Consider the following 14,480-nt stretch of genomic DNA (forward strand, 5'->3'; position numbering starts at 1 on the left):
GACGAATTGGTAATTAGTAGCCACCTGTTGAGGTGTCGATGCGCCCTTAGGTGGCTTATCAGCTGCTGAATGGATCTGTTAAAAAACTGGCTGAGCAGGCAAAAAGGAAGAGAGGCTCAGACTCCAGGAAGAAGGAGCATGTAGAAGCCAGGCTCGAGGGGAAAGGACCTGGCTTGTGCGAAGATAGACTGACGATAGATAGACGGTGCGACACAGTGCCCAATTACTAGGTTATTAGCAAGAATATAGAACTTGACTGCATGCTGATATGGCAACCCTTAACCCTACTCAAATAAATTTAAGTGAATGTAAGTGTTTGGAAAAATCATTCCACCGTGTACTCATGAGCTGCTGTAACATGAATCAAATGGCTGAACTGCCACCTGAGCATGCAGTCTAGTTCTATTGAGTCTTGCTAATGACCTACTAATTATATTCAGATGTGTTGCAATAGGGACACGTTGAAAAGTTGCAGGACACTGGCTTTTGAGGACTCGAGTTTGAGACCCCTGACCTAAATGTTGAGTCCTCTTTACACACTTAGGTAATTATGCTTACATTATACATGCTTTCCTTAGGCAGTTTCATTTGAAGGCATATGACACATAATCACTTCTATGCAGATGATACCCCGCTTTATCTGTCCATGAAACCAGATAACACACACAACACACCAGTTATACTGCAAGAATGTCTTAAAGAAACATGCAGTATTTTTTCCACTTGGGCAATATCTCTAAAATTGATGCTAAAAAATTTGTTCATGCATTTATTACTTCTAGATTGTAATCTTCTAGATTGTCTTAAAAACTTCCTGAAAAGCCTTCAGTTGATCCAAAATGCTGCAGCAAGAGTACTGACAGGAACTACAAACAGGCAGCATATTTCTCCAATATTGGCTTCTCTTTATTGGCTTCCCATCAAATCCAGAACTAAATTTAAGATTCTGCTCCTCACATATGGTAGCCTCACAAAAAAAGTTTGGGAACTGCTGAGGTAGAGGATCATCAGGGGGTCCTTTTGTCTCTCTTTGGGGGGTTACTCCCACTGGGTTTAAATCTGGGACTCTCCGCCATTTGACCTTAGAACTGAAGAAGCTTCTCGGATGAGAAGTGAAACGTCTTCAAGCAACTTAAAGAAGTCCAGACGCTTTTCTTTCCAAGCTCCTTAAAAACTCAGACAATAATGACCTTCCATGTTTATTTATTTATTTGTGGTAAAATTGAAAAACAACGTAAATAATTTCTTTAAAACCTAATGCATCTAGACTGGTGTGCGGCAATAAGATAATATGTACAAACGTTTCATTGTTAATGTCATTTTTGGTTTAGTATTTCAAGTTGTGTTGTTCCTTACAAATGTATCAGATCTGCATGATCAGTCAGTCATTTTTCTGTTTCACTCCAACTCCCAAAAAAAGAACAAATAAACAAAACACTTGTTTACATCTTTATTTCATCAGTATCATGGATGGGAAGGAGGATAGTCATTATGATGATTGTGGGGTTCCACGATATTCTTCACCAGGCATCAGTTTTTCTGTATCTGCAAGTAATGTCTGAATGCAAGGTGGCTTTTTTTGGCAATTTGCTGTCAAGCTCAACCCCTTTGTGCTAATTAGCTCCATGGTACAAAAATCCACGATGGAATTATTATTATTTTTATTTTTTTTTAAAAGACCTTTCAAACCGACTGGGGACAATTAAAATCTACTCGGCCTAGAGTGCATCTAAGTTATATACTGTTCTAAAATGTATGTTTCACTGATCTCCTGCCTTTTGCCCCCGTATCAGGGGGCGTTAGGGCTTAAGAGGTTACAATTCAACCCTTGTCTTTTGGGGATATACATATGAAAACTATACAGAAATATGAACTATGCAAGTTATAAACAGTTGTAAACAGTTGTAGAATTATAATTATTGTATTTTCCAGAATGATTGTCTATCCCTCCAAATGGTGATAGTTTATTATCTTTATTGTAAACATAGTGTTAAATCTATAGCTTGATTATTTCTATGTGGTTAAGTGTATTTTTTTTTAGTAGCATAGGCCTTTCTGTGTCTAAGTTGGATACTTACCAACAATAATCGATGTTTATTATTGTTGGCCGTCATGTATACAGACATTAATGGCCACTACGAGGCAGCCTACAGTGTTTCAACAAAAAAACAAACAAACAAACAAACAAAAATAATACAGTTCACGTCTAAACTGGAAGCGCGCGCAAACCCACTATTTGAACCCTGGAACACCATACCATCGGCTTACATAACCACTCACATAATCGGCGATCACAGAGAGTCTACGCAACCAGCTTTAATAACGGTAGGTTAAAAAAAATATGTTGGCCAGTGGCCACTCTCTGTACCGCTCGAATATACCTCTCACCCAGGGGCGGCTCTAGAGAAATTTTCTTAGGGTGGCAAAGAAATCAAATGGGGTGGCAAAATCAAGCTGTTTTTTAACACTATGCAATATATTCAGTTTCAGCATTTATATTTAATGTTAACTGTAACTACGCTCAAAGTGGTAATGCTATCTTACTTTAATAAACAACACTGTCATATGCAAAACTAGAGTGGCACTTGAGGTGGCAAAGGATTATTTTAGGGTGGCAATTTTATTTGCCACCCCATGCCACCCATCTAGAGCCGCCCCTGCTCTCACCCCTTTCTGTTATCTGTCACCTAAAAGACGCGCCGCCGCGGTGACCCGCTGGGTCACCGCGTGATCATCGAACAATCAAGCGTTTCATTCAAAATAGTCAACAGGGTCGCAAGAAGCGTGTGGAAAAACCAAGGCGCAAAATAACTGCCCATGAACTGAGAAAAGTCAAGCGTGCAGCTGCAAAGATGCCACTTGCCACCAGTTTGGCCATATTTCAGAGCTGCAACATCACTGGAGTGCCCAAAAGCACAAGGTGTGCAATACTCAGAGACATGGCCAAGGTAAGAAAGGCTGAAAGACGACCACCACTGAACAAGACACACAAGCTGAAACGTCAAGACTGGGCCAAGAAATATCTCAAGACTGATTTTTCTGAGGTTTTATGGACTGATGAAATGAGAGTGAGTCTTGATGGGCCAGATGGATGGGCCCGTGGCTGGATTGGTAAAGGGCAGAGAGCTCCAGTCCGACTCAGACGCCAGCAAGGTGGAGGTGGAGTACTGGTTTGGGCTGGTATCATCAAAGATGAGCTTGTGGGGCCTTTTCGGGTTGAGGATGGAGTCAAGCTCAACTCCCAGTCCTACTGCCAGTTTCTGGAAGACACCTTCTTCAAGCAGTGGTACAGCAAGAAGTCTGCATCCTACAAGAAAAACATGATTTTCATGCAGGACAATGCTCCATCACACGCGTCCAAGTACTCCACAGCGTGGCTGGCAAGAAAGGGTATAAAAGAAGAAAAACTAATGACATGGCCTCCTTGTTCACCTGATCTGAACCCCATTGAGAACCTGTGGTCCATCATCAAATGTGAGATTTACAAGGAGGGAAAACAGTACACCTCTCTGAACAGTGTCTGGGAGGCTGTGGTTGCTGCTGCACGCAATGTTGATGGTGAACAGATCAAAACACTGACAGAATCCATGGATGGCAGGCTTTTGAGTGTCCTTGCAAAGAAAGGTGGCTATATTGGTCGCTGATTTGTTTTTGTTTTGTTTTTGAATGTCAGAAATGTATATTTGTGAATGTGGAGATGTTATATTGGTTTCACTGGTAAAAATCAATAATTGAAATGGGTATATATTTGTTTTTTGTTAAGTTGCCTAATAATTATGCACAGTAATAGTCACCTGCACACACAGATATCCCCCTAAAATAGCTAAAACTAAAAACTACTTCCAAAGACATTTAGCTTTGATACACAGCAAAATCTCCAGTGTTAAATTAACACTAGAGAGTGTCTATATGGGTCCACACCTCTGAGTGTTAAATACAACACTGAGTGTTAAATTAACACTTTTGACAGTGTTATATGTTTAAAAGTAACCTAGTCAGTTTTGAAGATTAACAAAGACTAACACTGACCAGTGCTGATTTTCTAACACTGGAATATTTCTAACATTTTGAGTTATTTTCCAGTGTTAGAAAATCAACTGACTAGGTTACTTTTAAACATATAACACTGTCAAAAGTGTTAATTTAACACTCAAAGGTGTGGACCCATATAGACACTCTCCAGTGTTAATTTAACACTGGAGATTTTGCTGTGTATTAATGAGTTTTTTGGGTTCATTGAGAACATGGTTGTTGCTCAATAATAAAATTATTCCTCAAAAATACAACTTGCCTAATAATTCTGCACTCCCTATATGTATGATTCACAAACAGTTGTCTTTTGTTTAGGATGATCTAAAAACAACCAGTCACTGATAGGCATTTCTTATCAGTGACCTTCTATTTCAATTTATTTAGGTTTGACCATCTACTTTTTATCCTATAAATTTTAATGACTGTGCAAAGATGCAATATGTTTGGTAAAAGCCTGTGAAATCCACTTGTGGTTTATTTCACTAGGTGGGGGTAAAGCTTCCCTAAAACCTAAAAAATAAATATGGCTATTTGAAGCTTTGCAAGCTCTTTGTGGTTTTTTTTTTTTCTTTTTCTGTTATTTGAAAGGTGTCATTCCAAAGTAACTGACTTTTTAAAAACTTCTTTTTAAAGGGCTAAGCTGTTTCTTGTGATCATGTTACAGTGTAACAATGTTCACAGAAACAAAATAACAAAATAGTACAATTTCAAATTCGTTTGTAATGGTAATAAATTACTAGTGAACTCTACTTGAAAGCCTGGCCACAGTAACAGGCAGAAACCTGTTCACTAACAAAGACATACTGTCTGAGTTTTTTTTTTTCTCTTCCAGAGGAATGTTGGCAGTTTCCGTCTCACCCAGACGCCTGCTACTATTAAAGCAGGAGATACTGAGTTGCAATGGTGTATACTACATAAATGGTGTATACGTAAACATAAAAGTTCTTTTTGTGTTATATTGTAATTATCGCTCCTCACTCCTCCTCCAGCAATGAGCTAATGGCAAGAAAAAAGATCGGATGGATGGATGGAGCTTTTCTTTGTGTGTTCTTGGTCAGTAATTTCATACTAAGTAAATTCTCTATGATCCCCTGTCGTCTGGTGCTCCTGGCTGCACTCCTGCTGAGCAGAGATGCTGACAGTATATAGAAGCTGTTTGTTTGCTGCCTATGTCACTCATTTTTTGATAGTCATGTAAAGGTATAGATGCATTAAAAGTAACTCAAATCAACCTGTGATGTGAGATTCCTGATTGGCTGTCGACCATTGTCAATCAATCTCGTGCCGCATCTCCTGTAGAGAACAGAATGCCTTCGGCCTGTCAAGTTTACTTAAATCTTCGATCGCTAGCAGTGTGACTCTGAAGTGCTGTATTGAATCTTTATTAGTTTTCTCCCCAACAAACACAACAATGTCGAGGAAACGTTTTTCACCATCAAAGGCACAGCGCGAGCCTTTGGTTTCATTCTATAATGCTAGACTTATATTTTCTAAGCAGGTTTGAACTGTTTAAACAAGAGAGAAAAGTGTGAAAATGATCATGCCTGTCTGAGAAAAGTGTTTAAAGTGTGTAGTGAGGGGTTTTACAGCCTTAAAACATCCATAATAATTGTAAAAAATGGCTACTTCGTTTTTGTATTTTGTTCCCAACAAATAAAGTGTTTATTTCTGACAGAATTCACAGTTTGTTTGATCTATTATGTGTTAACCTAGCTTTTTACTTTTCAGAGTGTGATCATGGCAAAAATATCCACGGCTGGTTTATGATTCACAATCTTTTCACAGTATAAAAAGGGGCTGGTTAACCTCGGAGCACCGCTAAAAACGTTTATTAATATCTTTAAAATAATAGCATTTTTTTAAAGCTTATACTGGTACCTCTGGGGTTGATGCTTGATTTTCTCTACTTTAAAGGTGATTGAGTTCTTGCTGGGGTCATTCCCCATGGTAACTTGTGCTGTGAACCTGCTGTGCTAGGGATTTCTATAGTCCATTTGTGAAATTTGTGATTTTGCCTTTGTGTAATAAGTTCCCAAATTAGTGTTGAGTTTCTAAATATGGTTATAGATACCAGTTTGAGCCACAGCTAAATTTGGATAGTGCTAAAGAAATGCTAAAGATCATGATCAAATTTCACATTGTTTCACTCTCAGACACAGTATGTTTGAAACGAGCAAAAACATCTTTACATATCCTATACTTAGTCATGACTTTGTCTGTTAGCAAGTGTAAACAAAACTGCACACCCCAGCATTTAGAATCATGATGCATAGGCAAGGAATGAGACCATTAAATCAAAACATGGGTGTTGCCTTCTCTGCAAACTGTTACAGTAATTTTAGACACTTCATTTTCAATCTGCTGTGAAAATTCAAGTCATGATAAAGGTGTGTTTGCTAAGTCAGTAGCTGGAGCATAGAATATAATCCAGCTCGTCCTGTTTTAGCAATACAGCCATGACTTTCAACTGCCTATAATCAGTTTACTTATCCCCACAAATACTATAACAAAGACTGAAAGTCCAAAGTGGACTTTATTTTTTATTTTTGTTTTACGAAGGATGTGCCAAACCTGTGAAATAAGGTAATCAATTTGGCGTGTAAGATCTATGGCATTCTCATTTAGGTTCATCTAAGATGCACTGTATCATACAGATTCGATACATCAAGTTTCTAATGAAATTCCAGCCTCTCCCTCAAGAGTTTTTGAGGAGGCCAGACATAAGTAAACTTGTACTTTAGTGTTTAAACCTGTAAATCTTTTTGGATCCTCTGTTTCTGCTTTGTCCAGTTCAGTTTTATAGTGTTTCATTCTCTTTATAGCTCTGCAGGTGATTGGTGGAAGTGTGACAGTGGTTCAAGGAGGTACGGCCATCTTACCGTGTCATGTCACTGATACCAATGATGACCTGACACAGATTACCTGGCAGAGGAAGATGAGAGAAAAACCTCATAATGACAATTTTATTACTATCCAACCCAGAAATAGACTCCAGTTTGTCAATGGACGTGATGATAGATTTAAATATATCGGGAATTTTAACAACAAAAATGGAACTCTCCAGTTATCCAATGTTGCCCTGAAGGATGAAGGCAGCTACACGTGCATCTTCACCCTGTTTCCAAGTGGAAATCAGAAGACTGAGATTCCTCTGAACTTGCTCGGTATGAAAAAACATTTATTTAAAATACTCTTTGTGTTTGTGTGTGACATAGAGAAGGAGTTACTTTCACCATCCTGCTTGCATGTTGATTTATTTAAGTGCTGTAACTCTCCTAGTGCCTCCTTTCACAAGCATCAAGGACAATCTTCCCACTTTGGGCACAGAAGAGGTTTTATTTGCTACCTGCACGGCTGCTGGATCGAAGCCTCCTGCAGTGATGAGGTGGCTAACTGGTGCTTTGGGAGACAAAGTGAGGACGACAACAAACTCCACCCAGTGTGACAACAGCACGACTACCACAGTCAGCTCTCTGTTTGGTGTTCCTACGAGAGAGATTAATGGTCACAAGGTCCAGTGTGTCATTAGCGGTGACTCCCTGACTAAAGAAGAAACCCTGCCCTTCCCCATACAGGTCTACTGTGAGTATCATCTATTACGGTAATAGAGTTTATTATTTTCCCTCTTTTGTGTCGCTGTCCATTTAATAATTTTAATTGTTTAATTTGCTATTTAACAAGGTGCACAGCCAGACACACACACGTTTACATTCAACCATAAGGTAATGCTACTGAACTGAAATGAGCAAAAACCTCTTTTCACAGTATGAAATTACTCTGTACCGGTCATCCAGCCATGAGACAAAAATAGTTTCATTATCTAATGATAAAATACATTTGTTTATGAATAATGTAATGTCTATCCTTTCAGTTCTTTTTACAAACCCTACATCAGTGTTTTTAACAAAAACAGACACACACTTTTTTATAACAAGTAGCATTAAGTATTAAATTGAGACACGTTTCTCCTTACTTCTCTATGTTGAGTGGGACTGTAACATTTTACCTCGGCCACATAAAATAGTAACTAAAGAATATTAAAATAGAAAAAATATTATTGTTTGATCAGTAATTTTAGTTGTTTGTTGTCTGTATGCATAGAAAAAATAATAATAAAACCCCGTTAACAGTTTCCACTGCAATAAGCCTTATTATGAGAGTTTATTTTTGACTCCTAAACAACAGTATAAAATAAGTAACACAACGGTATGCTTGTTTAGAACAATATACCTCAAATTTAGAGTTTAAAGCTATAAGTGCCCTTTTTAACTGTATTCTAGATATAAGATCTTGGATGGCAGAAAACTTTTTACAGCTTAACCAGGACAAAACTGAAGTTTTAATCATCGGTCCCGAGGCTCAGAGAGAGAAACTCTTGTCTAAATTAGAGGCATTTTCACTATGTCCTTTGCTACAAGTGAAAAACCTGGGTGTTATTTTTGACTCTGAGCTTGGTTTTATCCCACATATTAAACATGTAACCAAAATTGGATTTTATCATCTAAAAAATATAGCCAGAGTTCGCGCTATTCTCTCTCGGGCCAACACGGAGATGCTGATGCATGCTTTTATTACCAGTCGCATTGATTACTGTAATGCCCTGCTCTCTGGTCTTCCTAAAAAGAATATTTCAACTTTACAACTTTTACAAAACTCAGCAGCTCGTGTGCTGACGAAGACCAGAGGGCGGGCCCACATTACACCGGTTTTAGAATCGCTGCATTGGCTCCCCGTGTGTTTCAGGGTAGATTTTAAAGTTCTTTTATTGGTTTTTAAATGTCTTAATGGTCTTGGGCCTTCTTATCTCTCAGATCTGCTTTTACCATATGAACCCTCACGGACCCTGAGGTCCTCTGGTACTGGCCTTTTGATTGTCCCTAAAGTCAGGACACATACTCACGGAGAGGCAGCTTTTCAGTGGTATGGTCCTCGTCTGTGGAACAGCCTGTGGAGGAGCTCAGGGCCACAGAGAACGTACACGTTTTTAAGAACAGGCTCAAGACCCACCTTTTTAATTCAGCTTTTACTTAACGTTTATTTATTTTATGCTTTTTTATTCTATCCGGTTATTCTATTATTAATTTAGGCTTTACCTAATATTTATTGATTTTATTCTTATTCATTTTTTAATCTTCTTACTTTATTTATATTTATATTTATATTGTATCCCGTTCTTATTTATTTTATCGTTTTACCCTGTATATAGCCTATTGCGTCATATCTCCAGTGTTTCCTCGGAGGGGGCTCTCTGCACCGGGGCTGTGATCGACCGTGGCTGCTGGGTCTCTGGGGGTCCTCTCAGCCTGGCTGGGGGGCTTCTTTGCCTCTCTCCTGCTGTGTGCCCGGCCTGGAGGTTGCGGTCTGTGACCGGCTCCCGGTGCAGACGGCTCCCTGTTATAGTGTTTCCTCATTTGGCACATGCGTACCCAGCCCAATTTTACGCTTTAAGTGTGTGTGTGTGTGTGTGTGTGTGTGGGGGGGGGGGGGGGGGGGGGGGGGGGGGATATGTGTGTATTCACATTGTTTATGTTAATGAGAGTGTGTGGAGTAAGTTGGAGGGTGGGGTGGGGTGGGCTGCTTTTAACCATGTAAAGCACTTTGTGCTACTTTTTTTTTTTTTGAAAAGTGCTTTATAAATAAAGATTGATTGGTTGAAGTGTATGTAAGTGAGCCAATGAAAACCATGAAGCAGGAAAAGAACTGTTTTCTAAAATGGCTTTAAAACAAAATCTAAACTAACCAAGATTTACTAAAACATATGTGAGATGTTATTTTGATAGCATAAATATTTCCTCAGTTCAAGATTAACACATTGACAGAAGCCAACCCAAATGCAAACTTTACCTGGAGCAGGTAAAGTATAAATATTTCTTTTACTGCCTAAGGCATGTTTTTTAAGTAGAGTGTGCTAGTGGTCCTATCAGATTTAAGGTACCATAGCAGAGTTGGGTGCGAAGAAAAGTTTTCTGATATATATCAACAGATTTTTGCTATATTTGGGAGATTAAAACTATCCAGAAACCCTGTCTTTGCACCACCACAGATCTCCTCTACCAAGACACACCCACGATATCTAAAATCTCTCCCTCGGCTGCCCCTGATAAACACTGTACCCAACACCTAGGGCATCTCCTGCACATGTTATTTCTTCAGGATATTCTTATTAGGGCTTCGTGGGTTAAAGCCTTGCCCCAGGGATACCCGCTCACCATTTGCCTCGTTTCTGGGTTGGGCCTTGATAACCCCACCGTGAAAACCTACTCTTCATAGGGTTTTCTGAATGGCTCTTTATCTGCTTTTCACTAAAGACAAAGACTTTGTCAACTGCCTTTATTCCCCCACAGCTCAAGCTGTAGTCCAAGTATTGTCTCCATTAACATGATGTTTTGTGTATCCATCGTCTTTATGTGAATAAAGAAAAATACTATCACAAAGACTGAAATTTGTTTAACTTTTCATTTAACTTTTGGCACAAATCACAACTCACTCACTTTATGTATATTTAATGTTGAGCCTCATTCATGTTTTTTATCAGATCTGGGCAGTCTTTCCTGGAGTCTGCTGTCAAAGAAGAGGGTGCAAAGCTACAACTGCTGAGTCTGACCGCTTATCTAAATGGCCTCTATGAGTGTGAAGCAGCTAACTCATATGGAATAAAACATGGTCAGCTCTATGTGCATGTGGCATCAGGTGAGATCAGTTTGGATTTAGCTGTGCAGTTTGTTCAAATTTATCTTTTGTTTCTCTTTTTTAGATCTGAGCTTTTGTGGATGTTGTGTCATTTAGATGTTACTCTGTTTGGTTTTCTTGTTTTCTCCTATTGAAAGATATAAACAGAGACTTGAATATCTAGACTATGAGTAAAATTATTCCATATAAATTTCTCTCCATATTTAAGCATTTTCATCATGCCCTAGAAGTTAGAATTCCTTGGAGAATAGTTACGTTAAAGAAGTAGTTCGATTACCCTAGAGATAAGTTAATCAATCAATGAGTGATGCTCCACCCAGTGTAATACGACCAGTTCTTTAAGCTAACAGCATGTCTTAGCTTGAAGTTCTTTTCATACCAAATTTGTCTCACATTCTTTTCTATGTCAGATCTTGTCTGTTGGAAAACATTTTTCAATGTGTTGGATACAGGTGTCAGGTGGTGTTTGAATACTGTCCAACTCATTTAAATGTGAAATATAAAACTAAATTCCAATAAACAGAGAAAACGATTAATCATCTCCTTCTCAATATATTCTTCCTTCTTGTGTCTCTGCAGGAGCATGCTCTGCTGCTTGGGCCTCATTTGGTCTTTTGCTTTCCTTGAATGCCATTGGAGCTACATGGTTCTTTTATAAATCCGGGTGTTTTCAAAAGTGCTTAGAACAATAACTCTTTGTGCACTGAATACGTAGCACTCTACTCCTAATATTAAAGGATATGTACACAATGTACAAATAGCTTTTGAAGTTTTAGTGAATAAAAATAGGCCAAGCCTCAATTGCAGACATTGTGCGGTTATATTTTGACTGGCATAAATGTGATTGGACCTGAACCGGAATGATGTCAGGGAAACTATGGAAGCCTTTTGAACAGCTCGTAATCTAAAACTTACAACATCCTCTTAAAACAATGAATTCATTCTCATGTACTGGGTCTCTGATGTTTTATTTGTGATTTGAAAATATGTGTTGTACAGGGAGAGCAGAATTATTAGGCAAATGAGTATTTTGTCCACATCATCCTCTTCATGCATGTTGTCTTACTCCAAGCTGTATAGGCTCGAAAGCCTACTACCAATTAAGCATATTAGGTGATGTGCATCTCTGTAATGAGAAGGGGTGTGGTCTAATGACATCAACACCCTATTTCAGGTGTGCATAATTATTAGGCAACTTCCTTTCCTTTGGCAAAATGGGTCAAAAGAAGGACTTGACAGGCTCAGAAAAGTCAAAAATAGTGAGATATCTTGCAGAGGGATGCAGCAGTCTCAAAATTGCAAAGCTTCTGAAGCGTGATCATCGAACAATCAAGCGTTTCATTCAAAATAGTCAACAGGGTCGCAAGAAGCGTGTGGAAAAACCAAGGTGCAAAATAACTGCCCATGAACTGAGAAAAGTCAAGCGTGCAGCTGCCAAGATGCCACCAGTTTGGCCATATTTCAGAGCTGCAACATCACTGGAGTGCCCAAAAGCACAAGGTGTGCAATACTCAGAGACATGGCCAAGGTAAGAAAGGCTGAAAGACGACCACCACTGAACAAGACACACAAGCTGAAACGTCAAGACTGGGCCAAGAAATATCTCAAGACTGATCTTTCTAAGGTTTTATGGACTGATGAAATGAGAGTGAGTCTTGATGGGCCAGATGGATGGGCCCGTGGCTGGATTGGTAAAGGGCAGAGAGCTCCAGTCCGACTCAGACGCCAGCAAGGTGGAGGTGGAGTACTGGTTTGGGCTGGTATCATCAAAGATGAGCTTGTGGGGCCTTTTCGGGTTGAGGATGGAGTCAAGCTCAACTCCCAGTCCTACTGCCAGTTTCTGGAAGACACCTTCTTCAAGCAGTGGTACAGGAAGAAGTCTGCATCCTTCAAGAAAAACATGATTTTCATGCAGGACAATGCTCCATCACACGCGTCCAAGTACTCCACAGCGTGGCTGGCAAGAAAGGGTATAAAAGAAGAAAAACTAATGACATGGCCTCCTTGTTCACCTGATCTGAACCCCATTGAGAACCTGTGGTCCATCATCAAATGTGAGATTTACAAGGAGGGAAAACAGTACACCTCTCTGAACAGTGTCTGGGAGGCTGTGGTTGCTGCTGCACGCAATGTTGATGGTGAACAGATCAAAACACTGACAGAATCCATGGATGGCAGGCTTTTGAGTGTCCTTGCAAAGAAAGGTGGCTATATTGGTCGCTGATTTGTTTTTGAATGTCAGAAATGTATATTTGTGAATGTGGAGATGTTATATTGGTTTCACTGGTAAAAATCAATAATTGAAATGGGTATATATTTGTTTTTTTGTTAAGTTGCCTAATAATTATGCACAGTAATAGTCACCTGCACACACAGATATCCCCCTAAAATAGCTAAAACTAAAAACAAACTAAAAACTACTTCCAAAAACATTCAGCTTTGATATTAATGAGTTTTTTTGGGTTCATTGAGAACATGGTTGTTGTTCAATAATAAAATTATTCCTCAAAAATACAACTTGCCTAATAATTCTGCACTCCCTGTATACCTTGGTTTCAGCCAAATACATTAAAGTTGATTCTGTGCCTCACAGTACAGATGGACAATGATCCAAAACACACTGAAAAAGAAGCCCAGGAGGTTTTGAAGGAGGCGTAGTATTCTGCAGTGATGGACTCAGTCCCCTGATGTCACTCCAACTTGGCTGGATCTTACATCCTGAACACAAAGTTAAAAACAGGAAGAGCCAAGAATAAGAAAGTGAAAAGCCTGAGATTAAAGGGCTTGGAAAGGATCAAGAAGAGAAAACCCATTCTCCAATGATCTCTAAGACTTCACCCATTGCCTACAAAGGATACAATAAAGTATTCAAACCAAACAGTCTGTTTTATGATTATGTTTATGTTTCTCCAGTTACAGTTCAGCTTCATGCAATACAGTAGTTTTGTTCAAAGCCTTCAATTAAAATTACGAGTTTTGCACTTGAATTGCACCTTGTTTGGTTTTCTCTAAAGAACTGAGCAGTTCAAAAGTAAATCTTTTTCTTTCTTTTCTTTCTTGATTTTTGAGGAATTAAAACTCAACCGTTCTTTCTAAAATCTGCAGATACGCTAAAAGTCTTTGCATATTCTTCTGAAACTATCCAGACAGCACAACGAAGTATTGCAGACGTATACCTGCTCTGTCAGGTAGTGGCAGGTAACAGAGATGTGGTTTATCTCATTAGGAAGAATGTGTTTCTGTGGGTTAGCGCTGCTTTACCTACATTTCACCTTTCTCTTCATAACTCACACAAAGAGGGATTCAGGAGCTTTAATTTGGCTTTCTTATCAGCAAGAAGCAAGTACAATAATGTTTACCTCCACTTCACCTGACAATTCTGCTGGGGAGGCATTAGGTTGCATTGACATTGCTTACCCACTGAAAAAGATTGAAAAATGTCCTGTCCACCAATAATAATGGATTGCATTTATATAGCGCTTTTCAAGGCACCCAAAGCACTTTACAATGCCACTATTCATTCACTCTCACACACTGGTGGAGGCAGCTACAGTTGTAGCCACAGCTGCCCTGGGGCAGACTGACAGAAGCGAGGCTGCCATATCGCACCTCTCTGGCCAGCACCAGTAGGCGGTAGGGTAAAGTGTCTTGCCTAAGGACACGACAACCAGGACAGAGAGCTCGGGGATCGAACCGGTGACCTTCCGGTTACAGATGCACTTCCCATCTGTAACCTCCTGTGGAGGTTGGAAAAATTC

The 14,480-nt window shown here is 39.3% G+C and overlaps 1 protein-coding gene across 1 annotated transcript; it reads left to right on the top strand.

Annotated features, from left to right (window-relative positions):
• The first annotated feature begins 5,055 nt into the window (after window positions 1-5,055).
• Window positions 5,056-11,414, top strand: LOC146616107 (poliovirus receptor-like). The gene is made up of 7 exons (XM_085374476.1): window positions 5,056-5,173; window positions 6,855-7,196; window positions 7,312-7,614; window positions 8,646-8,689; window positions 9,836-9,885; window positions 10,568-10,722; window positions 11,302-11,414. The coding sequence occupies exons 1-7, from the start codon at window positions 5,056-5,058 to the stop codon at window positions 11,412-11,414; spliced, it is 1,125 nt and encodes a 374-aa protein (XP_085230602.1).
• The last annotated feature ends 3,066 nt before the right edge of the window (window positions 11,415-14,480 follow it).

This window comes from Diplotaxodon limnothrissa, linkage group LG16, assembly GCF_057381915.1.
Source record: "Diplotaxodon limnothrissa isolate DT_005_m linkage group LG16, D_limnothrissa_male_GT1.1, whole genome shotgun sequence".
Lineage (NCBI taxonomy): Eukaryota > Metazoa > Chordata > Actinopteri > Cichliformes > Cichlidae > Diplotaxodon > Diplotaxodon limnothrissa.

What these genes read in the sequence shown, in the direction of transcription:
- LOC146616107 (XM_085374476.1), top strand. Translation starts at nt 5,056, where the DNA reads ATGGATGGAGCTTTTCTTTGTGTGTTCTTGGTCAGTAATTTCATACTA. An exon ending in TACAACTTTTACAAAACTCA is followed by an intron (nt 8,690 to 9,835) that starts GCAGCTCGTGTG and finishes CCTCAGTTCAAG; the next exon opens with ATTAACACATTGACAGAAGC. An exon ending in CTATGTGCATGTGGCATCAG is followed by an intron (nt 10,723 to 11,301) that starts GTGAGATCAGTT and finishes GTGTCTCTGCAG; the next exon opens with GAGCATGCTCTGCTGCTTGG.